The sequence below is a fragment of the Gopherus flavomarginatus genome, chromosome 3 (genome assembly GCF_025201925.1).
Source record: "Gopherus flavomarginatus isolate rGopFla2 chromosome 3, rGopFla2.mat.asm, whole genome shotgun sequence".
NCBI lineage: Eukaryota > Metazoa > Chordata > Testudines > Testudinidae > Gopherus > Gopherus flavomarginatus.
This window is the reverse complement of record NC_066619.1, coordinates 149,087,425-149,112,832: the sequence shown is the minus strand read 5'-3', so window position 1 is coordinate 149,112,832 and position 25,408 is coordinate 149,087,425. Positions and strand designations below refer to the sequence as shown.

Genomic DNA, 25,408 nt, shown 5'->3' with positions numbered 1-25,408 from the left:
ATGGCTCATGAAACCATATACTGGGAAGCTTGACAGGAGCAAGGAACGTTTCAACTACAGGTTGAGCCGCTGTAGAATGACTGTGGAGCGTGCTTTTGGCCGTTTGAAAGCTCGCTGGCGCAGTCTGTTCGGGAAGCTAGATTTGATGGAAAGCAGCATTACCGCAGTTATATCCGCGTGCTGCACCCTCCATAATATTTGTGAAGGGAAGGGTGAAAGGTTCAGTGAGGAATGGACCTCCGAGGTTATACGTTTGGAGAATGAGTTTGCTCAGCCAGAGAGCAGGGCTAATAGGGAGGCCCAGGAAAGGGCTTCAAGGATTAGGGATGCTATAAGGGAGCAATTTGATGCTGAGAGCCAGCAGTAATGTTTGGTGTATGTGTTGTGCTTTGCTTTACCTTGCTGTGTATAATTAGCCATTTCTATCACCAATAAAACATATGGAAAGAAATACAAACCAAAACCTTTTATTTGTCATACAGTAAAAAACAGGTAAGGGGGTATGGGTGGTTCACAGTACATTCAGAGGTTTTACTATTTCCTATTTTACTCAATTGTAACCGTCTGATGCAACTCACCATTACTTTGCTGCAGAATGATGGGGGTGGAGTGCACTGGGTAAGAATTAAACATATCTTGGTTACTAGGTGATGTTATAGGTGTTGGGGGCAGCTGATGATAATAAGGAACTGGGTGCTGCATAAAGCTATTTTGAGGATACACAGGGGGACAAGGAACATTGCTTTTGGAAGCCTGTGGGTTATCACGGTATATATTTGCCTGCATGGCTACAAGAGACTCAAAAGACTTGGTTTGGCGAGACAGGAGTCTCATCATCTGCCTGGCTATTCTTTTGGCAGACAATTCCTGTCTCCTGCTTTCAGTCAGCCTCCATTCCTGTACACTTTTTCTCCACTCCTCAGTCTTCCTACTTTCCCTGTTGTAGTGGTTCAGAACGGTCTTGATCAGCTCCTCTTTTCATTTCCTAGGATTGCGCCTCAAATTCTGCAATCTACGTGAGGCCGGTGACACAGCCGCATTACTCGAGTTGTCTAGAAAAAATAGAGATAGAGACATGTAATACACAGGGGCATCATTGTTTATTATCAACTTTTGAAGGACATTGGAAACTGTAGGTAGCATCCCTCTCACATACCTCACATAACACTGTAGAGTTCAAGAAAGCTAAGACATGTCTAGCAATGGGGTGAGTACTTTTGCTTAAAATTCTCCCATGTTAGTGGGATGCCTTGGTTCCTGCTTGGAAGGGGGGATCGGTGAGGAAGAAGCACCCCGCAGGACACGGTTCCCGCTTGGAAGGGGGGGTGGGGGACGGACAGAGCACACCGCAGGGCAGGTTTCCCGCTTGGAAGGGGGGGTGGGGGACGGACAGAGCACACCGCAGGGCAGGTTTCCCGCTTGGAAGGGGGGGTGGGGGACGGACAGAGCACACCGCAGGGCAGGTTTCCCGCTTGGAAGGGGGGGTGGGGGACGGACAGAGCACACCGCAGGGCAGGTTTCACGCTTGGAAGGGGGGATCGGTGAGGAAGAAGCACCCCGCAGGACATGGTTCCCGCTTGGAAGGGGGGGTGGGGGACGGACAGAGCACACCGCAGGGCAGGTTTCCCGCTTGGAAGGGGGGGTGGGGGACGGACAGAGCACACCGCAGGGCAGGTTTCCCGCTTGGAAGGGGGGGTGGGGGACGGACAGAGCACACCGCAGGGCAGGTTTCACGCTTGGAAGGGGGGATCGGTGAGGAAGAAGCACCCCGCAGGACACGGTTCCCGCTTGGAAGGGGGGGTGGGGGACGGACAGAGCACACCGCAGGGCAGGTTTCCCGCTTGGAAGGGGGGGTGGGGGACGGACAGAGCACACCGCAGGGCAGGTTTCACGCTTGGAAGGGGGGATCGGTGAGGAAGAAGCACCCCGCAGGACACGGTTCCCGCTTGGAAGGGGGGGTGGGGGACGGACAGAGCACACCGCAGGGCAGGTTTCCCGCTTGGAAGGGGGGATCGATGAGGAAGAAGCACACCGCAGGGCAGGTTTCCCGCTTGGAAGGGGGGGTGGGGGACGGACAGAGCACACCGCAGGGCAGGTTTCACGCTTGGAAGGGGGGATCGGTGAGGAAGAAGCACCCCGCAGGACACGGTTCCCGCTTGGAAGGGGGGGTGGGGGACGGACAGAGCACACCGCAGGGCAGGTTTCACGCTTGGAAGGGGGGGTGGGGGACGGACAGAGCACACCGCAGGGCAGGTTTCACGCTTGGAAGGGGGGGGTGGGGGACGGACAGAGCATTGCAATCTACTTACCACGAGCACGATCCTCAGCTTCCTCATCAACGTCCGCTTCCAGCTGCTGTGACTGGCTAGTCTCCTCAGGGCTGGAGAAGAGCTCCTGGCTGCCTGTGTCCTGAGACTCTGGGGTGTCCCCCTCAACGCCAGTAGCATCACTGTATTCATCCTCTACACCATCCCCCACTTCTCCCTGCTCTGAACTCTCCATCGTGCTCCTAGGATTCACGGTGGGGTCACACCCAAGTATGGCATCCAGCTCCTTGTAAAACCTGCAGGTTGTGGGGGCTGCTCCTGAGCGTCCGTTTCCCTCACGGGCTTTGCAGTATGCACTCCTCATCTCCTTAATTTTTACTCTGCATTGCAAGGCGTCCCGTTCGTGGCCCCTTCTCAGCATGGACTGCGATATCTGACCATAGGTATCGTAGTTTCTCCTTCTGGAGCGCAGCTGTGTTTGAACAGCCTCATCTCCCCACACACTAATTAGATCCTGCAGCTCTGCATTGGTCCATGCTGGGGCTCGTTTGTTGCGTGGAGGCATGGTCGCTGAATGATTGATTGATTAATTGCACTCCACGCCTGACTGAGCAAACAGGAAGGTGATTTTTTAAATTTCCCGGGGGATTTAAAGGAGGGGTCAGGTGAGCACAGGGCAGAGGAGTTTTCTTGATTACCAGAGAGGTATCCTCAGGTATGCTGGGATACCTGCTTATTCCACGGAGGTCAAGAAAAGCGCTGGTAAGTGTCTACATTGCATTACCAGCGCTGGATCACCAGCGCTGGATCCTCTACACCCGAGACAAAACGGGAGTACGGCCAGCGCTGCAAACAGGGAGTTGCAGCGCTGGTGATGCCCTGCAGAGGTGTACACCTTCAAAGTTGCAGCGCTGTAACTCCCTCACCAGCGCTGCAACTTTCTGATGTAGACAAGCCCTTACTTATAAATCAAAAGACAATTTACAGTCCTCAAATTGGGGCAGATTCCAGGTTATGTGTATATGTTTGTTCCCAGAAAAACTGCTTAGTTTTACTTGAATACAGATCTTTGAGAAGACTTGAATGGAGGCCTCCTTGTAGCAAAGCAAAATTCTTTAGAGAGTATTATGGCATAGGGAGAGGCGATGTGGAAGACAATACTTGTCAGTCATGGTGCCTCCCAGTTCATATGGCTGTGGTCTTCCTTGACTTTTCAGCTGCTTTCTCAGTTACAGTTTTCAAAAACAATTTGACTCTACAAACTTTACATCAGGTATTAAAATCAGAGGTACTATTGTATGTTGTGTTCCTCATGAAGTAGGTTTTCGGTTTTGTACATCTTATTATAATAGCGTTTAGCAGTAGTTAATGATGTGTTGACTTTTCAACTATAAAACTTCCTCTTTGCAGGGCTTTATATCTTGGCCATTTAAACGTGCATTGGGCCCACATTGGTGCTGGAATTCTGGCTCTGTTGATGTCATTCGGAGTTTTGTCATCTGTGATGAAGCGGGAATAGTCATAATGTTTTTTCTGAATACTGTGTGGGTGCCTCAGTTTCCCCTATGCAGTTCTTAAGTATATAGGTGGTGAGAGAAGGGGGTGTTATTGTGGCAGAGCCCTAGAGGGCAGATGTGATGCTAGCTGAACAGAAAATGGCTGATACTCTGTCTCCTGGCAACTAATGACCTGGGCCCCTCCTCTACAAAGACGCCAGCTGAAAGTGTTGGAGAACAAAGAGATCAGGTGACCTCCTGGCCCAGGAAAGGGACAAAGCCCAGAGGAGGAAAGGCTGGAGAGTTTTGCAGTTTGAGGCTGGCTGGGGACATGGAGTGAATGCAGACGTGGGTGTCTGGCTCACTGCCCCCCAAAATGGACCTGGCTGAGGGGTCCTGTTCTCTGTACCTACAAACTGTTTTAGATCATGTTCCTGTCATCTAATAAACCTCTGTTTTACTGGCTGGCTGACAGTCATGACTGACTGCTAAGTTGGGGTGCAGTACCCTCTGGTTTCCCCAGGACTCTGACTGGGTGGGCTCACTGTGGGAAGCGCATGGAGGGGCAGAGGATGCTGAATGCTCCAAGGTCAGACCCAGGAAGATGAAGCTGTGTGAGCAGACTGAAGACAGTCTGCTCACAGAGAGGAGACTTCACCAGAGTCCTGACTGGATTCATAGGGAGCAGTTCCATTGCCTGTGACACCATCGACTTCATTGGAGGCGGGATTTTGCCCTAAGTGTAGAATTTTGCAGCTCGCATTTTATTTTGTTTCATTGCACAAATACTGCCTTAAACAAGTGACACTGTTTTATAGGATGAACATGTAATATAGACACTCTCAGTACATAATGGGGCAAATTGTCCTCTGATGTAAACAGGCATAATTCCAGTGACTTCCCTAGAGTTTTGGCCTTTTTGATCATCAGAGAAGTTATCCCTACATAAACATGGAGCAATGATAGACAGCTCAGAGCTAAGGTTTCATTGAGAGTGGCACTTATTTCACATGTTGATGACTGACTTTAGTCTCTGACTTTATCACAATAGCTCTTCAGAGGACAATTACATTTTGTGTAAGTTTTTAGAAACATCTTTACTAACTTGGGCACTGGAAAATTTAAACACAATTCTCTTATAAACTTGGGCTGAAACCACATTTCTTTGGCTCCCTGTAATTAACAAAAATAGTCGCCACAAATTCTAAACATCATATCTCAAGACATGCCAACCATTTCAAATGTTAAAATTCAACACAAGAAATCCTATTTCCCTTATTTATTAGTATTTTTTTACTTGTATTGCAGCAACACCTCTGAGCCCCAGTCCTGGGCCAAGACCTCATGGCTGAGGTGCTATGCAAACACAAAATATACCTAAAACGAACCTAAAAAAGGAAACTGACACAACTGACCCGATCCATGAGGTACTTCCCCTTTTCAATCCCCTCCCCACCCCGAGCCTGCCTCTATAGACATTTATTCGGGCAAAAAGGGGTTAGGATGTGAGGAGGCCACATCTAGCAAGAAGAAAGTACGATGAAGTACAGATGAGAAGACAATAAAGAGACAAGGTAGGTGAAGTAACATATTTTATTAGACCAAATAATTGTATAAATAGAGAAACAGGCACAGTAGAATTACAGGTCATATATCAGAGCTGTTAGCAGGCAGATTTCTAGACCAGGGTGATATGGGAGAAAATAAAGGATGGTAAAGTCAAAGCAAAGATGAGATAGATGTATGTTGAATAGGTGCTAACTGTGGGCCTTGGTTGAGAATGATCTTTGAGTTGTTTAGTAGCATGTTGGCATTTTAGATTAATGACATTTCAATGTAACTTGAGAAACAGTTAATACAGACTGTTAAAAAAACTCACTAGTTAACATAAATCAAGTCACATATACTCTGTGTACCACGTGTGACTGCAATAGGAGGCATTTTCATAAGTGCCTAAGAAAGTAAAATCTCTTCAGTGCTGAGACTTGGACTGCAGTTAACCATATTGGAGAATTTTCTAGCTTTTGAAAGTTTGACTGTTCCAGTATTTTAATAGGGTTTTTTTTTTAAAACTGCATAATATGTGCTTAAGGGTATAGTCAAGCAAAGTGTGACTGAAACAGAAGATTTTCTAAAAATAGGAGCCTAAAGCTGAGTTCTTAAATCTTTACATAGGGCTCGTCTACACTGCCTCTTACAGTGCTGAAACTTTCCTCGCTCAGGGGTGTGAACCCCCCTCCCCTCCCTCAAGTGATGTAAGTTGCAGGTCTGTAAAGCGACAGAGAAGGCGGTGCACCAGCTACTCCCCTCACGGCAGCACTGTAACATCGGCTGTGTAGACATATCCTTAGGTCTAAACGTGATCTTCCAGATGTGCCAAACACCCAGTAGCTCCCCCTGACGTCAATGGGAGCAGTTGGGAACTCGGCACTTCTGAAAATCGAGCCATTTACATGCCTGAAATCAGGCTCCTATTTTTGAAAATCTTACTCTAGATGTGCATATTCCGAGACCTGAGTCTCATTTACATGAAAGCCCGTTTATAGCACTCTGGAAGTATAAAGGTATCTGCACTGCCAGAGCGATAGAAAGAGGCCTGAGGGTGACAGAGAGTCGGGTGGTTAGTGTATATATGCAAATATAGATCCTAAATGAATCATAGAATAATACTGCAAGACAAACCCAAGAAAGAAACCAACAGGACTCCACTGGCCATCACATACAGCCCTCAGCTAAAACCCCTCCAACGCATCATCAAGGATCTACAACCCATCCTGGACAATGATCCCACACTTTCACAGGCCTTGGGTGGCAGGCCAGTCCTTGCCCACAGACAACCTGCCAACCTGAAACATATTCTCACCAGTAACTGCACACCGCACCATAATAACTCTAGCTCAGGAACCAATCCATGCAACAAACCTCAATGCCAACTCTGCCCACATATCTACACCAGCGACACCATCACAGGACCTAACCAGATCAGCCACACATCACTGGTTCATTCACCTGCAATCCACCAATTTAATATACGCCATCATATGCCAGCAATGCCCCTCTGCTATGTACATCGGCCAAACTGGACAGTCTCTACGGAAAAGGATAAATGGACACAAATCAGACATTAGGAATGGCAATATACAAAAACTTGTAGGAGAGCACTTCAACCTCCCTGGCCACACTATAGCAGACCTTAAGGTGGCCATCCTGCAGCAAAAAAACTTCAGGACCAGACTTCAAAGAGAAACTGCTGAGCTTCAGTTCATCTGCAAATTTGACACCATCAGCTCAGGATTGAACAAAGACTGTGAATGGCTTGCCAACTACAGAACCGGTTTCTCCTCTCTTGGTTTTCACACCTCAACTGCTAGAACAGGGCCTCATCCTCCCTGACTGAACTGACCTCGTTATCTCTAGCTTGCTTGCTAGCATATATATACCTGCCCTTGGATATTTCCACCACATGCATCTGAAGAAGTGGGTATTCACCCACGAAAGCTCATGCTCCAAAACGTCTGTTAGTCTATAAGGTGCCACAGGATTCTTTGCTGCTTTCATAGAATAATAGAATGTCAGGGTTGGAAGGGACGTCAGGAGGTCACCTAGTCCAAACCCCTGCTCAAAGCAGGACCAATCCCCAACTAAGGGCTTGTCTACATCACAAAGTTGCAGCGCTGGTGAGGGGGTTACAGCGCTGCAACTTAGGAGGTGTGCACATCTGCAGGGCATCACCAGCACTGCAACTCCCTGTTTGCAGCGCTGGCCGTACTCCCGTTTTGTCTCGGGTGTAGAGGATCCAGCGCTGGTGATCCAGCGCTGGTAATCAAGTGTAGACACTTACCAGCGCTTTTCTTGACCTCCGTGGAATAAGCAGGTATCGCAGCATACCTGAGGAAGCCTCTCTGGTAATCAAGCAGGTCTCCTTCCCCGGTTTGCTCTCGCGTTCCCCGAACCCGCGTGCAAGTAGGTCTCCTTCCCTGCGGTTTGCAGGGGGGTTCAGGGAACGCGAGAGCAAACCGCGGGGAAGCAGGTCTCCTTCCCCGGTTTGCTCTCGCGTTCCCCGAACCCCCGTGCAAGCAGGTCTCCTTCCCTGTGGTTTGCAGGGGGGTTCGGGGAACGCGAGAGCAAACCGCGGGGAAGCAGGTCTCCTTCCCCGGTTTGCTCTCGCGTTCCCCGAACCCCCGTGCAAGCAGGTCTCCTTCCCTGCGGTTTGCAGGGGGGTTCGGGGAACGCGAGAGCAAACCGCGGGGAAGCAGGTCTCCTTCCCCGGTTTGCTCTCGCGTTCCCCGAACCCCCCTTGAAGCTGCCCAACAGCGCTGCAGTGTGGCCACATCTAACACCACTTGCAGCGCTGGTTGCTGTAAGTGTGGCCACTCTGCAGCGCTGGCCCTATACAGCTGTACTAATACAGCTGTAACAACCAGCGCTGCAAAATTGTAGATGTAGACATACCCTAAATCATCCCAGACAGGGCTTTGTCAAGCCTGACCTTAAAAACCTTTAAGGAAGGAGATTCCACTACCTCCCTTGCTTTCTACTATATAGGTTATATCTGTGCACAGGTAGTAAATGACTGATACGGACTGCATGAAATGGGTGTCCATAGGAAGACAATGATGTGCTTATTGTACTTGTGAGTCAAGGTTACTGTTCACTGAGTGAAGGGCATACCTGCCATGTGGTCCTAGGGTCCCTTTGCTATGATGCTAATTCCTCTAATGATATATTTGATGTATTACATGGGGTTGGAATGGTCTCTTATCCATTTGCAAGTAGGGTGACCAAATGTCCCGATTTTATAGGGACAGTTCCGATTTTGGGGTCTTTTTCTTATATAGGCTCCTATTACCCCTGTCCCAATTTTTCACACTTGCTGTCTGGTCACCTTGGTCACAATCAATACTGGAGATCGCTGTCATCATGTTCAAAAGCTGTCTGGAAGGGAAGTGTTTTAATTACTGCAGAGTGAATGGAAAAGCTGCTTCCTAGGACAGAGAGGGGGATGTGACAATTTGGCATTTGGCGAAAGTACCCTGCGGGTCGCAGCTTCCTAGCTCTGAATGGCTTTGCAGATAGCCGATTGCCTAGATCTCATTAGAGGCATGACTATGGACTTCCAGATAACAGGAGCGCTGTGCCAAATCAATGATCTGTGTTTGTTAAAGGAATGCCAAGGAGCCTAGAGCATGGGCAGAAGCCTTTGTTACATTAGTGGAAATCAGAATCAATCCCCCAAATTAATTACTACAAGAAATCCATCTGGTGGGGTAGGGTGGGGGGAATTCAAGGTGATGCATGCAACTGAAGGATGGGTGGAACTGTGATTATTAATTGTGAGGTCCATGAACACTGTGATACTGTATCTCTGCATATGTTTGCATGTCGCGGAGCATGCTGTCCGCACTGGATAGATAACAAATAAACGCAACCATCCTGAGCAGCAAGCCTGTGTAAAAGTTACCAGGATACTCATCAGTGACCATGACAAAAGTGAAATCAGATTAATTTCCAGTGTACCCTGATGTACATTCCAGGACTCATGGTTGTACAAAGGTATAGGAAAGTCTGATAAATGTGTTTTTAATGCAGCACAAGGCAATTTTTGGACAATAGACATCTCCTTGAATTCTATGAAAATTGTTAGAATTTTACTTTTCCTCCACAGCCCATTCTATTTTATTTTTATCTGAGCATCCGTGCCATTTCTCTGCTGGCCTTTATTAATTTATTTCTGTAAGACTTTTTAGAAGAGTTTTTACATTGTTTTGTGCCCTCACAGTTCAAGCATAATCTAATATGTCAAAACTGGTTTGCTTAACTGGGCTTGATTGTTTTACACACTTCCACCAAAGCACAGCAGTCGGCCTTCCAGGCATACTCTGCTGCCCAGACAAATGATGTGTCACAGCTGCTAGGGCTTGCGCTTGTATTGTGACAGCAGTAGCTTCCCCTGACAAAGCTAGCGGCAGGGAGTTTAGACAGTGGTAATACCAATGGACAGATCTCAGGTCAGGGCAGTGTGGCCCCCCCGCCCACCATCAATCACCACCAGGCGTACAGGCTTGAGAGACTTAATTGGTCATTCATGTGAAAAAGGAATTTAGGCCAGTAAGGAGAATTTTGATCACACCCGAGAAAAAAGAGACTTGCCCATTGGTGCTTGCCCACATATAGCCCCACAGGATTAACACCGGGAGTGTGTACCTTACATGTATGCAGCAATAAGCACACCCCAACCCCTGACCTCTCCAAAGTCCCCCTGGATCATCCGGACCTTGTTCCATTGGTCTCTCACAGTGTTCACAGATTGGGTGCTTCCAAGGAAGTAATATACCCAGCACGCCAGGAGCACCTCCGCTTAACATCCAGCACTGAGATATGTTTAGAGTGAAAACCGGTATAACAAAGTAGAGGGAGACTCTTGGTAAAGGCAAGTGGAAATATTGGGAACAAATAAATTCTAGTGCAGGCGTAGGCAACCTATGGCATACGTGCCAAAGGCGACACGTGAGCTGATTTTCAGTGGCACTCACGCTGCCCGGGTCCTGCCCACCGGTCCGGGGAGTTCTATATTTTAATTTAATTTTAAATGAAGCTTCTTAAACATTTTAAAAACCTTATTTACTTTACATACAACAATAGTTTAGTTATAGATTATAGATTATAGAAAGAGACCTTTTAAAAACGTTAAAATGTGTGACTGGCACGCGAAACCTTGAATTAGAGTGAATGAATGAAGACTCGGCACAGCACTTCTGAAAGGTTGCCGACCCCTGGTCTAGAGCCTAGACTTGATTAACAAGATACTCTCATGTCGGGTAGAGCAATGCTCACCCAAAGTCCTTGCAGTGCTTTACAGACAGGCTGGCTTAGAACGCTTCATTCATGAGAGAAACCTGTTGTCTGCTTGGCTCTTTGGTGAATGATCCCAGTCTGTTTGCATCCCTAGATAGATCAGATCAATACATTGTTCTTTTTCATGGACAAGGCACCTCCCTGCTGGTTGTTTTATCCCTGTATATCCTTCTCTTGTAGATTTTGTGCTTTCTTGTTTAACCCTTGGCTCAGTATGCAAATACCACATATTCAGGGCTGGCGCTTCCACTAGGCAACCCTAGATGGTCGCCTAGGGCGGCAGGATTTGCGGGGCGGCATTTTGCCACCCTTGGCGGAAATTCGGAAGTGGGGAGTCCTTCCGCTCTGGGTCTTCGGCTGAAATTTGGCAGCGGGTCCTGGAGCAAGTGAAGGACCCACCACTGAAGTGCCCCGAAGACGCAGAGCGGAAGGACCCCCCCGCCGCCGAATGCTTAGAGGAGGAGCACTGCTGCCTAGGGTGGCAAAAACCCTGGCACTGCTTCTGCACATATTGCATTGTGAGGCACACACTACATCATATCCATATGAAGAGACAGAGAGATTGGCATCTGTTACCTCAGCAATGTTCCTTGGAGGCAGGGGGTATGTCATCTCCTCACGTCCTGTCTTGGTTTCAAGACCTTAAGATGTAATTTTACATGGATAAACTCATAAAAAAAACAACTAGTACCAAACTAAAAAGCAAAATAAAAACCATTTTAAAAATATAAATCCAATACAAATGGATTGACTACTAAATAGACACATATGTCCTTCAATATTAGCCGTATACACATTTCACAGTGATGGTGATGACCAGTGGACTACTGGTTCTAGATAGAGATCTCACCTGCCCCCTTTGGTGAACTATAATTCATACATCTGACCCAGGGGATCCCTGTAAAACCCTATACACTCCCCGTGCCCTCTGCCAGTTGTCACCAAGAGATCCCTGGATCACACTCTTCTATATATGCAGGCTAAAACTCATGTAGGCCACATGTAGTTCTTCATTCTGCTCCACAGATGTGATATGAGAGGTATTTCTTCACACTGCTCTTAAGACTAAATACTTAAGACTAAATACAGGGGCAAATCCTGGACCCTGTGCATATCCAGAGTAAGTGGATTGGATGTAGGAGTGCTCTGAAGGGGTGTGAGTCCTTCCCTAGGCTGTGGAGCAGCTGTTTACTCTCTTCCTCCCTCCCTCTTGGCATCTGCTTTTCTCTTGTACACATACATGTTTGTTGGGAGCGATTGGCATAGCTGCAGATCTACAGGCCTCATCCCCCAGAATCCACCTCCATAGAGGTAAGGACAGAATCCCTGCTTAACATAGCTCCACGACATAGATCTCTTGCATGGGGGCTTCCAACCTGCCCCTCCACTATGGAGCAGACCCACAAAACTGGCCATGCTTCTTGTTGGTCTTTCTATTTCTGTGAAGGTGGGCACTGGGCAAAGGGCTGAGTTTTGTTCCAAGGGCTGAGTTTTTAAAGCAGCCTCCTAAATTTGGATACTCAATATTATCCCATGTATGTTTGCTTGCTCAGAATCTCATATTTCTTTTGTGCCTAAATGCATTTTTACATGTACAAATAGGCACTTCTGCTTGTAATTAGCCATTATGCATAACTAGACATATATCTGCAGGAGGAAGAAAGTAGAAAGGAGTACAAGTCAAGTGTAAAAGTATAATTAGGCAGATCAAAAAAGAATCTGAAGAGCAACTAGCAAAAAACACAAAACCTGAAAGCAATATTTTAAGTAGGTCAGCAACTGCAAGCCTGTCAAACAATCAGTGGGGCCACTGGATGGTCAGGATGTAAAAGAAGCACTCAAGGAAGATAAGGCCACTGCAGAGAACCTAAATAAATTCTTTGCAGCTGTCTTCACTGCAGAGGATGTGTGGGAGAGTCCCACACCTGAACCCCATTCTTTTTAGGTGACAAATCTGAGGAACTGTCCCAGATTGAGGTGCCAGTAGAGGAGGTTTGGGCACAAAGTCTTAAATTAAACAGCAATAAGTTATCAGGACCAGATGGCATTCACCCAAGAGTTCTGAAGGAACTCAAATATGAAATTGCAGAACTGCTAACTGTGGTGCGTATCCTATCACTTAGATCATCTTCCATACCAGACGACTGAAGGATAGCTAGGTAATGCCAATTTGTCAAAAAAGGGTCCAGAGGTGATCCTGGCAATTACACGCTGGTAAACCTGACTTAAATACCAGGCAAACTAGTTGAAACTATAGTAAAGGACAGAATTATCAGAGACACAGGTGAATACAATATGTTGGGGAAGATACAACACAGCTTTTGTAAGTTGAAATCATGCTTCACCAATCTATTAAAATGCTTTAAGGGGGTCAACAAGCATGTGGAGAAGGGTGATCCAATGGATATAGTGTATTTGGACATTGAGAAATCCTTTTCAGAGAGCCTCACAAAGGCTGTTATGCAAATTAAGCAGTCATGGGATAAGAGGGAGGGTCCTCTCAGGGACCAGTAACTGGTTAAAATAAAGGAAACAAATGGTGGGAAAAAATGGACAGTTTTCACAGTGAGAGAGGTAAATAGCAGGGTTCCCCAAGGATCTGCACTGCGAAGAGTGCTGTTCAAGATAGTCATAAATGATCTGATAAAAGGGGTAAATAATGAGGTGGCAAAGTTTGCAGATGATACAGAATTGATGCTGATGGATTAGTCCAAAGCAGGCTGCGAAGAGTTTCAAAGGAATCTCACAAAACTGGGCAACAGAATTGCAGAAGAAATTCAGTGTTGAGAAGTGCACACTGGAAAATATAATCCCAACTATATATATAAAATGATGGGTCTAAATTAGCTGTTACCACTCAAGAAAGAGATCTTGGAGTCATTGTGGAGAGTTCTCTGAAAACATCCAGTCAGTGTGCAGCAGCAGTCAAAAAAACTAACAATATGTTAGGAATCATGAGGAAAGAGAGAGAAGTCAGTAAATATCATAATGCCACCATATAAATCCGTAATCGCCCACACTTTGAATACTGCGTGCAGTTGTGGTCACCTGTATTAGAAAAAGGTATTAGAATTGGAAAACAGTACAGAGATGGGCATAACAATGATTAAGGGCATAGAAAATCTTCCAGATGAGGAGAGATTAAAAGGGACTGAGACATTCAGTTTAGAAAAGAGATGATTAAGGGAGGATATGCTAGAGGTCTATACATTCATGAAGGTTGTAGAGAAAGTGAATAAGTAAGTGTTAACACAAGAACCAGCAGTCACCCAGTGAAATTAATAGACCACAAACATAAGAGAGTACTTCTTCATATGGTGCACAGTCAACCTGCACAACAGGGTTCAAAAAAGAACTAGATACATTCCTGGAGAATAAGTCCATCAACGGCTGTTAGCCAGGATGGTCAGGGATGCAACTCCATGCTCTGGGTGTCTCCAAACCTCTGACTGCCAGAAGCTGGGACTGGATGACAGGTGATGGATCACTGGATAATTGCCCTGTTCTGTTCATTCCCTCTGAAGTATCTGTCAGTGGCCACTGTTGGAAGGAGGATACTAGGCTAGATGGACCGTTGGTTTGATGCAGCATTTCCATTCTCATGTTCTTAGAAGATATGGTCTTTGGCTGTACAAGTCAGGTGGAAGGCTGCCTTGAAAATTTGGTAGTCAATCCATTTGTATTGGATTTATATTTTTAAAATGGTTTTTATTTTGCTTTTTAGTTTGGTACTAGTTGTTTTTTTTTATGAGTTTATCCATGTCAATTTGATAGATTAGTCATGAGATAAATGTTGTACAAAACCCAGAAAGAACTGAGAATACTACAGTGGAAAGTTGGGCACTTAAGTTCACGTATTTTGTCCCAGGGTTTCCTACAGTTGTTTTGATCAGGCAGTTGCAAACATTCTGACAGTTAGTTCAATGTAAAAGGAAAATGATGTCAGCGGAGGCAGGAGAAAGACTCCCAGACAGTCTCTTTGTCACCGTTCAAAGATTTTGTTTTTTAAACTAAAGGACAAATTCTGCCCCTAGATGTGTGTGTGACTCCCATTGAAGCTGCATGACTCCTAGACATGCCATCTCTGAGGGCAGAATCTGGCTCTGTAGCATTCATCTGATCTGAATTCAACGAACAGTTGAAAATAAAGCAACAGCTATACGATACTTTGAGGATACTTTGTAAAGTACTAATGGCTGTGGTAGGCTTGGTACTGCATTTAAAGGATGTTCCTGAAAGCAGCTTGTGCTTCATCTAGTGGCCACTGCTGATGGCATAAGGGACAGCACTATAGCATGTTGAGCCAAATCCTGGAAGCCGGCCCATAGCCCCAGAGACTGAGAGAGATGTTGTAGGGAAGGGACCTTTACTCCCAGAGGACACAGAGCCAGTGGAATCACTCCATAGCTACACCCAGCACAGTCTGGGCTCGTAACCAGTGGATCCATGTAATTTCTCCCATTCCTCCAGTGGCTCACCTTCGCTGTTGTGAGTGGACACAGACCCTTGGTGTGTGGTCCCCAAAATGTTCCATCCCCAATATCTACGTTGGAACTACTTGCACAGCATAATGGGCTGGATTTAGTCTGTAGACACACCGTAAAGCTGCTTAGGCATGGAGAGACCAGATCAAAGCAGAGATCCACCTCACCCAGTATCCTCTTTGACAGTGGCCAGATGCTTCAGAGGAAGGTGCAAGAAGGTTTCCTGCAAAGGTTCACTTTTTGAAAGATACGATCTGACCCCTGAGCAAATATTGGCATGCTTCTCGTTTGCTTAACTCTAAACTTGATTGACTCCAGACACATACACCGGACTCTGTAGAAATGTGGCTGGATTGAGTCAAATGTGCATGTTCTCTGCCTCTGTCCCTGGGTGTGCACATGAGGGCATGTGAAAAGCAGGTCTGACAGTTTTGTTTGTCTAGTAGCTTATGAGTTTTCTATCCTGTATATACATACAGCAAACAATTTGTACAGAACACGTGAGAAATATACAAAAAAGTATGAGTTACTGAGCAAATCTTCCTTGTTTAATAGACTCAGTTTTTCAATATTCCACAGTGTGATTGCCAGATGCCACTGGGAAAAGTGTCGGGACACTTTCAAATTGGCCTTATTGTTCCATAATTTCTTACTTGAGTACAAGGTTAATTAGTACCATAGGCAATATGCATTATTCATCACAGTAATCAAGCTTTTATTCTGCTGGGCCTTTATCTGCAGCAAATGGTTTCACTTCCAATAACAAAACCTTGATATACGATTGTCATATTTAATCCTGTAGAATTATATTTATGATATACAGTTTACATCGTGTGCTTCATGTAGTCTGAAAACAGTGTTTCAAATATCAACAAGGGGCTGTGGTTTTAGATTAGAATACTGATTTATTTATTATTTTTGGTTGGGGCAAATGCCTCCTAGAGAGTGTAAAATACGAGATTACTTATTTAATTCAGTACTGCTCCACAGAAGTCAGTGGGGCACTGTCTGTTTACACCAGTGGTGGATCTAGTACTGTGTTTTCAGGAGCATCATACTGAAGGTGTAAGCTGCGAAATGCATGCTGTTACTGGTGCATTTCAGCTGCATATGGCATCCCAGCCTGATTTAAAATGTGTGTGTGGTGGTGGTGGGGGGGAGGGGGGTTTGAGGGCAATCACACTCACTTTCTCTCTCTTTAGGTAACATAAATACATTCTTAGTTCAGAGGTCTGGTAATTAGCATTCCCTGACACCAGTATAGCATTATGAGTCATCCAGCAGCAGGAGTTTTACTATATTGTGATTCATCTAATCCTTCCTTCCTCCAGAGGAAAAGCACTTTACCTCCGTAGTATTCTGCAACCTTCACTGAACCGGTGTTCAGGAATCTGAATCATTTCCTGCACCCGTAGGGTTCAGTGCTGTAAGATTAGGAGTGTCTGGGACTCATGTTTGAGTCTGTGGCATCTGAGAGTGCTCCTTGTCCTGCAGAATCAGGCCCTGTGTTTCTAAGCTGCAGCCTGAATCTCTCTCTGTACCATGAGGCTGGCCTGAAATTGGTTTTTTGTTTGGTTTTGTTTTGTAAGGAAAAAGCTTGGAAAGTCTTTTGGGAGATGTTTATTTTTTGAGTTATATTTCTCATATTTCACTTTAAGTTGCTTTTCTTACTGAAACCTGCACATGGTAAACTGTAGTCAGTGTAGTTAATACACTCCTGGCATTGCCATATGTAAGCAAGTGGCAGGAGGTTACTTCTTATGGGGACTAGTATTATTATTGTTATTTGTATTGTGGTAGCACCTAGAGGCTCCAACTGAGTTCAGGGCCTCATTGTGCTAGGTGCGGTACATTCAGATAGAGAGTGACCCTCCTTGTCCCAAAGAACTGACAGTCTAAAGAGATAAAGTGTGTAGGGGTAACTGAGGCACAGAGAGGGGATGTGAGGTGTCCCACATCACACAACAGGTCAGTGGAGGAGCTGAGAATAGAATCCAGGTCCCTTACGCATATGATCTTCACTTCAAACAGAAACAAGTGCTTCACTAGGCTCCCTTTCTGTTTTCAACATGAATTTGATTCTGCACTCTTCTTGTATCACTCTGAATACAAAACAGGCATATACAGCAGACACCATTGCAAAGCGTTGCTATGTCATCAAGGGATTTGGGAAGACGTTTGCACTGACGTCTCTGGAAGTTTGGGAAAAGTAAGGACTACAGAATTTGACCGTATGTAGCCTTTATTAACTAGCCCTCTTCTGCAGTCTCTCTGAAATTATTATGGTGGAATTTTCAAGATTTCTGCATATGCAAAGCTGCAAGTAAATATTTTTCAGAAATCTTGACTCATTTCCTTACTGCCCATCTTGTTTTGCATGTGTACTGTTTCCATTTGCTGAATTTCCTTCTGGTGGAAATTAAGCTCTCCTGAAGTGGGACTGGGACTGCGAGGCTGCAGTTTTTGTCTGTGTGTATGGGAGGGTGGAATTTCAAACACACAACTTAATCTAACACACAGTGTAACTTGTTTCCATGTTAGATGATAATAAAAACATACTCTGATGAAAGCTAGTATCATGACATGTCTGGAGTTCATTAGAGGATTTAGGGATGTATTCTCAGTGAGTGCAGGGATCAAGCAGATAGAAAGGATTTATGCATTATTTATTGAAAGGAATAGCTAGAATCGTAATAACAACAACCATATATGTAGTCCCAGAAGTATACATGGTGCATTGCAGACTCATCAAAGACACAGGGCCAGATTCTGCCTGTAAATACCCAGTGAAGAATGCCTGTGGTGGATAGGAACTCCCTGCTGGTATAAAGCCAACAAAGCCAGTGCACATGCCATCTGTTTCCTTGTAATGGGTGGGCCAGGATAGGGAGAGGGCTGCCAGAGATGGGGAAAGGAGCATGATAGAGCTCTCTGTTACTCCACTGCTCCTTCTTGTGACCTTGCACCAAGTGATGTAAATGAGAGCAGCCCCTAGGCTGCTTTAACTCATGCCAAGGCAATGTAGAACCAGAGACTTGTAATTAGCTCCCTGATGGCCCATGCCCCATCTGATGTGCCAAGCAGAATATTGAGAAGTACTGTACCTGATTCCTCCAGCAGTCCAGAAGTGAGTACGGATATCAGACTCTGTGCTGATAGTTGAGATATAGCGGGCAGGGATCAACTTTTTCTTATATGTGTTGCTTCCCCCACCCCCACCCCCATTCACTGGCCCAGCATGAGGTTGTTCAGGATAGGGGAAGTCTGCCTTGTGACTTTTCACACAACTTTGTGGAACTGGGGCTGGGGCTCCTTTGTCTGCTCTGTGTTGTGTGTCAGTGTCAGTGTATGTTCATCTCAGACCAGACCCACTCAGACAAATCACCAGAAACAAGCATGTAAAATGTAAAATGGCTAGCATGAAAGGGCCGGGAACCTCCAGGGGCTACCCCAGAACAAACAATAAATAACAATAGTGAAAAGCTAAGGGTTTAGTTCCAACAGTGATTCATAACCTTTACAGTGAGAGCCATACAAAGACCCAACCCTTTAAAGGTAACTTTCCAGGCAAACACACAGGTGTGTTGTGGGTACAGTGCTTCCTGCTCCCGCTGCCCCAGGCAAAAACATAGCAGCACAGATGAATAATAAACTCTTCACTTGCAATTGCAAATTACAGCCCTTTGGCTTTCTAAGGGTGCCAAGATTTTAGGAAAAGAACTGAAGATGATGTTTTACATTTGCTATTATGCACTCAGTTTAAAGAGGTAGTTTAGCTGCCTTTTGGCAGGCCCCGGTGCTCCAGTCATACATTAAATTGTGTTATGTAAGTAATTTAATCTGCTCCAATTACAGAATAATGCTATGTATTCGGTGTTTGCTTCAAAGTTGTTTAAAGGCAGTGGAATAATAAGTACATTGTACCTAAATTGTAACTGTGTGAATGATCAGAAGTGGAATGGGTTTGTCTTCTATGTCTCTAAGCATCTCATCAGTTACTTATGACCCTCAGTAAATGTGTGCTAACCTATTTCACACGCTACTTTGTCTTGAAAGCAAGTGTTCTGTTAGCTTTGTACATAGAGGCTGTGCCGTTCAAATTGATGGGCATAAGTAGCAAAGTAAAGGTGTCCTGTGTTTGCATCAGTCATTGGGTTGCAATATGAATTCCCAGTTCTCTCTCTGCATTGGAGTTTATGTACATGTGACCAAGGGGATGTGCTCTTGCTTATTCTTCTCTGAAATGGATTCACTTTTAGCAATAAAACTGATAGATCTATGGCAGGTTGATCCCAGGGGGAAAAGCCTCCCTTCCCAGTCTCCAGTGCCATAAAAAAATAATGATCACTTACTATGTTATAGTACTCAAAAGTGGACTCATAAACATGTAAGCCGGCAGATCCTTGTCTCAAAGTGCTTACAGCCTGAATAAACAGAGATGGGTTAGAGCACACACCAGCCAAGAGATTGACGTGATGTTTGTCAGGCATGTGGCCTCCACAATTTTTGTAGCTTTATTCCTTAGGCGTATTGCATAGATTGAGCTAAAAACGAAGGTTGATTATTAACGGTGGGATTTCCAAAAACATCAGGAGCACAACTCCCATTGACTTGCAATGAACCAGCCATGGGATTTTGAAAATCTCCATCCTTACAAATATAACATTTTCATACCTGGGCGCAAAAAATAAACATCTAAAATCCATATTTGGGCATTGAAATACAAGCGTTTATGAGTTTATGAGTCTAGCTTTGGACACCTAAACTGGAAAATGTTAATCTGTAATAATAATGTCAGAGCAGTGCCACAATGTATTTACGAGAGGGATGAGTTTACCCTTCCAAAGATCCAGCCCTGCACCTCCTGAAGTTCATGGGAATTTTACTATTGATGTTGAGGGCACTAGGATCAAGCCTTTAACCCTTATCTTGTCACACAGTTGTTATTACTTTTCTTTGCTTTGGAGACTAGGATGGGAGACTTTCCGCTCTTGGATAGATCAACTTGCCAGAAATCCATCATTTTGATTGCTGAAAGAGAATCCACTTCAGAGACGAATAAGCAATAGTATATCCCCCTGTAACGCAGTTCCCTTTTTAGGATGAATTCATGAAACTTGTTCTTATATGATTACGTAGCCCTCTTCATCAGCTGATCTCCAATACTGTACAAAGGAAGTCAATATCATAGAGATGTCAATCTGGTAGGGACCTGAAGAGGCCCTGAAGACCAGCCCCATGGGCTGAGGCAGAGCAAAGTCAACCTAGATCATCCCTGACAGGTGTTTGTCCAATCTGGATTCCACAGTCTGGGAAACTTTCCCAGATCTGAAGGAGAGCTCTGTGTAAACTTGAAAGTTTGTCTCTCTCTCCAACAGAAATTAGTCCCATAAAAGATATTACCTCCCCCACCTTGTTTCTCTAATATCCTGGGACCAACACAGCTACAACACCGCTGCATATATCAGGTGTCCCCTCAGTTATCTTTTCTCAAGGCTAAATGTGCCCTGCTCCCTCAACCTTTCATCATAGGGTAGGTTTCTCCTTATCTTTTATTATTTTTGTTGCTGAGGCTTCAGCAGTGCTGAGCAGAATGGGACAGTCACCTCTCATGCCCTACATACAAGGCTTCTGTTAATACACTCCAGAATGATTTTAGCCTTTTTCACCACTGCATTACACGATTGACTCATATTTAATCTGTGGGCCTTTTCTGTTATCCTGATTGTACACATAGGGACATTGAGGCACCGAGAGGGGAAGTGTCTCACCCACAGTCACTTTGCAGGTCAATTGGAGAACCAGGAATAGACTGCTGGTCTCTCAAGTCTCAGTTCGGTGTCATATCCACTGGGCCATAACTGCCTCATATATAACATATGCACACTGACTATTGTTCTAGCCTCCATGTTAGGGAGTCTACTGGGGTGGATCTGTGTATTTGCTCTTCTTAAGTGATTCATTATCCTAAGGGGCAGTTGGTTACAATAAGAATAGAAATAATGTAAATTGTGATTTATAGGCGCCTCTCAGCAAATGCATATTGTTTATACATAATTTTTGTATGAATTTAAGGAGATGGATTTTGAAAGGTACAAATAGTAGTTGAACACCTAACAGTCTTTTGTGCCATTAAAAATCCCTCACTTAATGCTCACGAAAGATGCTGAATTATCAGCCGTGGAGACCGAAGTCCTTTGTTTATCCACAGAACAGGCAGCTGAGCAGTTTCCTTGCACTGTCCTATCACAGCACCTCGCTCCTGACCGCCTCTGGGGATGAGACAGCAGTTCAGTGTCTGTGCCCATTAAATCCTCATTCTCTGAGCTGAATTTGTATGCAAATGGGGTGGTGGGTTTGGCCAGGTGCGCACCTGTCTGCAGGAGGTTGGACTGGGGTCACGTTGTGACAATAAGCCGAGGTGCCTAACGGGTGGATTGGCAATGCCTGCATTTTCTAAAATTGTATTTGTAGCTGTTCAAGGGAAAAAACTCACTGGCCAGGATGTCTGATACCTTACAAATCTGAGTACACAGTTCTTCCCTCTGGTCACACAGTGAACTTCTGTGTGACATTTCTTCTCTACTCCCTACAAAGACAGAACTCTCCTTAGTGCCAGTGGGGGTTCTGCACTCATTGGAAAGACAGAATAGCCTTGAAAATATCACTTGGATACACACAGGGACTTAAGTGTTGTAGTGCTCAGCATGATGCAACCCTCAAACCAACACCCCCTGCCCTTTCTCCCCCGATCCCCTCTGGGCTGTTTGGTGTGGAGTTAGGCATGCTCAGAGCAAACCTACTGAATCAGATGGCATAGGTGGTGTGATACTTATCTTCACCTGGGTTGTGGGTTGCAGACTGGAGCTTAGGCGTGAGATGGACGTCCGGGTGCCTGCCTGAGGCACTGGTGCACATGCTCAGAGGCAGAAATGTAGGCTCCTAGTGAACATCTACAGCAGAAATGTAGGCATGGGGCAAGTTTAGCTTACTGAGTGAGTTGGGAACCTACGGGGTTAGATGGCAACTGAGTGGGGATCTCAGTCGTGCCTAAATCTGGAACTTAGTGACCTAAATCACTGTGTGGATCTGGTCTTTGCGCTTATCTATCTTTCCGTTAGTTTTTGAAATCAGTCATTTTACTCACTGAAAATGTTTATGTAATAAAATGTGCTCTTACTCTATGCCTCTTCCCTTCTGCTTGGTCATGTACAAGGGTAAATAACCTTGCTGTGTGCACTGTGTGATCCAGCCAAGAGGACATAAGCGGGGACAAGCAAAGTACCTTCTGCTGTTAAATATTTTACATAATTAGTGACACAGTATGAACACTGTCAATACAGAGACAAACAGGAAGTTGTTTGGTTTCAAATTGACCTGCTTTGTGCTTGTCTTCTAACCCTTTCCAAGTAGTGGTATTCTTCATTTGTTCCTTGGTGATAAAATAATATTAATATGCCTCCTTAGGACTGACACAGCTAATTGTACTGTTGGGCACCTGTCCAACAAGCTACTTAAACACATGGGTCGTCCTGTGCCTATGGTTCACTTTAGAATGTGCTTAAATATTTTGCTGAATTGGGGCCTTTTGGGAACTGGGAGAAGTCTTGAGCTGAAGATTGTGGGGGAGAACAGAAGAAATTGTTGTGACAATGACAAAGAAATAAATGAGTGAAATTTTTTAGCGTGGAATGAAGCACGTACAGTGAAATCCTGGCCCCACTGATGTCGATGAGAGTTCTGCCATTGACTTCAATATGCCCAGGACTTCCTGGGTAGTTCCATGGAACGTTTCATTGAATTTTGTATGGCATGAAACTGCAGTCCAGGGGATATTTTCTACTGGGTTAGCAAAGCAAGAGGCAGTAGAATAACATAGATTTATTACATAGGTATCTCATTTGTAATGTCCTGAGATGTTTGAGAAATGGAATGTATTCAATATCCTATGTAAATTTCACCACAAAGGGAGTACATCATGGTACCAAGCTACAGACTCCATCCTCCACCTTTGAGAAAGGATTGTTAGGCCTTTTCTTCTGTGCTGAGTTCTTAAAAACTAGAAAGGATTGTTTGAAACCTGTTTTTCTGTTTTGTTGAACCACCAGTGCTCCATGCTCCAATGTTTGGTTTAGAATAATGTGTTACTGTGGATAAATATGCTATCTATTTAATTCCGCCTCATTAAAGAAAAAGAAAGAAAGTGGATCAGTCCTTTACAAAGCAATAAGCCTCGATCTTTATATCCTGCAGTAAAATGGTTAGACTTTCCCTTTTAAGGTTAGGGGGGAAAGTACTTAGTACCTTCACGCAAAATGGACAATCTACCGTTTAAACAAAACCTCTCAGACTTACTGCTTGTACAGTCAAAAGACAAAAGAGCTAAGACATAGCATGACTGTAGTCTGGGTAAAAGCAGTGCATGTCATGAGCTTCAGTTCAAGCACCTTAGATTTAACCGTTTTATTGTGTTATGTTACCTAGGAACTTCATTTTGGGAGACAAGAGAATACTAATCAGACGATGTAGCGAACATTCACATCTGCTGGTGGGTTTCTTTAATTTTTCAGGCTTCCTGGTGCTGAAACTATCAACAAAATAATCTTCAGTGATTTAATTATGCTCTGACAGAGTTGTGCTTTGTTTTAAAACCACAGATTGAATTTGCTAGCCACAACTGTTGTTAATTTGTTGAAATAAAAATATTGTCACCTTCAATTTTTTTTAAATACCTTGGAATAGATTTAGCACTGAAGACAGGTGATGCAAATCTGCCGTACTGTTCTGGAACTATAACTCTGAAGTGTACCTTGTTTCAAGGACCATCACTTACTTTAGTCCCAGCGTTACTTTAAATCTCATACAGATTTGGTGTTCCCTCACTGGTATTGCTCAAAATTATTTACATCAGAAATAAAGAACTAGGAAACTGAGGTGACCTTTACATTATTATTGTTTGTTGTATGTATTGAGGTAGCTTCTGTGAGCCCCAGTCACGGACCAGGACCTTGTGGTGCTAGGTGCTGTATGAACACACAGCAAAGAGACAGTCCCCAACCCAAAGAACTCACAACGTTGAACCATGAATCCTGCATGAAGAATTTCTTTGTGCCCCACATTTCAAGTCTTTGTCACACATTGGGGCCCATCTTTGAGCCTTGACAGGTTGATAAATCTATTTGTAACATTCCATGCTATTGTGGATGCGTTTTCAGGTTGTTTCCTCACTCTTGCAGATTTGTTCTCTTGGGCCTTTCACACAGATTTCTAACAGTGCTGAAATGTGTGATGGTTTTCAAGAGTATGGTTTATTTCTAAACAGCCATCAGCTTCTGTTGTGGTACATCATCTCTTTCCTCTCTATAGGCAATCTACTCTAACTAGCATGTTTTAGTCAAAGAGCTTACAACTCTTCTGTATCTGTTTCAATATGCAAGCATTGGATTGGTTTTATTATTAGAAGAATAGTTATATGGAGTCATTTTTGGCTTTTTGATTAAACTTATGTTTATATAGGGACAAATTTTCCATTTCTCTGCACTTTGTATTGTAAAAGTGAGAACAATTTATTATCATTCTGCAGAAGTGATTTTCTGCACTGTGTAAGGTGCATGGCAACTGAAAAATCTGCCCCATAGTTTCCAAATGGGTCTACATTAATAGTGAGTATTGTGTTTATCTATACTAATAGTAAATATTGCATGGAGATGCCATTGTATCCAGTGGGGAACTGAAACACTGTAATCACTTTAGAATCATAGAATATCAGGGTTGGAAGGGACCTCAGGAGGTCATCTAGTCCAACCCCATGTTCAAAGCAGGACCAATTCCCAACTAAATCATCCCAGCCAGGGCTTTGTCAAGCCTGGCCTTAAAAACCTCTAAGGAGGGAGATTCCATCATCTCCCTAGGTAACCCATTCCAGTGCTTCACCACCATCCTAGTGAGAAAGTTTTTCTTAATATCCAACCTAAACCTCCCCCATTGCAACTTGAGACCCTTACTCCTTGTTCTGTCATCTGGTGCCACTCAGTACAGTCTAGATCCAGCCTCTTTGGAACCCCCCTTCAGGTAGTTGAAAGCAGTTATCAAATCCCCCCTCATTCTTCTCTTCTGCAGGCTAAACAATCCCAGAACCCCCCACTGATACCTGGCCAGCTTTCCAAACTAAAATTTCTAGAAATGACAGTTCATATACTTTATGGCTGGCACTTTTATAAAAACAAAACAAAAGCACAAACAATCAAAACACCATGCACTGATGTATTAAATCAGTTCTTTTGTCTCATTGGCGGAAGAGAGTCAC

The 25,408-nt window shown here is 44.6% G+C and overlaps 2 protein-coding genes and 1 long non-coding RNA gene across 14 annotated transcripts in view; 2 read left to right on the top strand and 1 right to left on the bottom strand.

The window, feature by feature from the left end:
* EPHA5 (EPH receptor A5) overlaps nucleotides 1–25,408 on the top strand; it is a 420,893-nt gene that overhangs the window by 80,504 nt on the left and 314,981 nt on the right. The gene's annotated exons all lie outside the window — the stretch shown is intronic.
* LOC127048478 (zinc finger and SCAN domain-containing protein 20-like) lies at nucleotides 452–3,235 on the bottom strand. The gene is made up of 2 exons (XM_050948353.1): nucleotides 2,310–3,235; nucleotides 452–1,052 (listed from the first exon to the last, which is right to left on the bottom strand). Exons 1-2 carry the CDS (start codon nucleotides 2,830–2,832, stop codon nucleotides 979–981), a joined length of 597 nt encoding a protein of 198 aa, XP_050804310.1. The 5' UTR covers nucleotides 2,833–3,235; the 3' UTR covers nucleotides 452–978.
* Nucleotides 1,069–2,265, top strand: LOC127048493 (uncharacterized). Its single transcript, XR_007773687.1, has 3 exons — nucleotides 1,069–1,727; nucleotides 1,833–1,885; nucleotides 2,043–2,265. It is a non-coding gene; the product is annotated as an uncharacterized LOC127048493 (long non-coding RNA).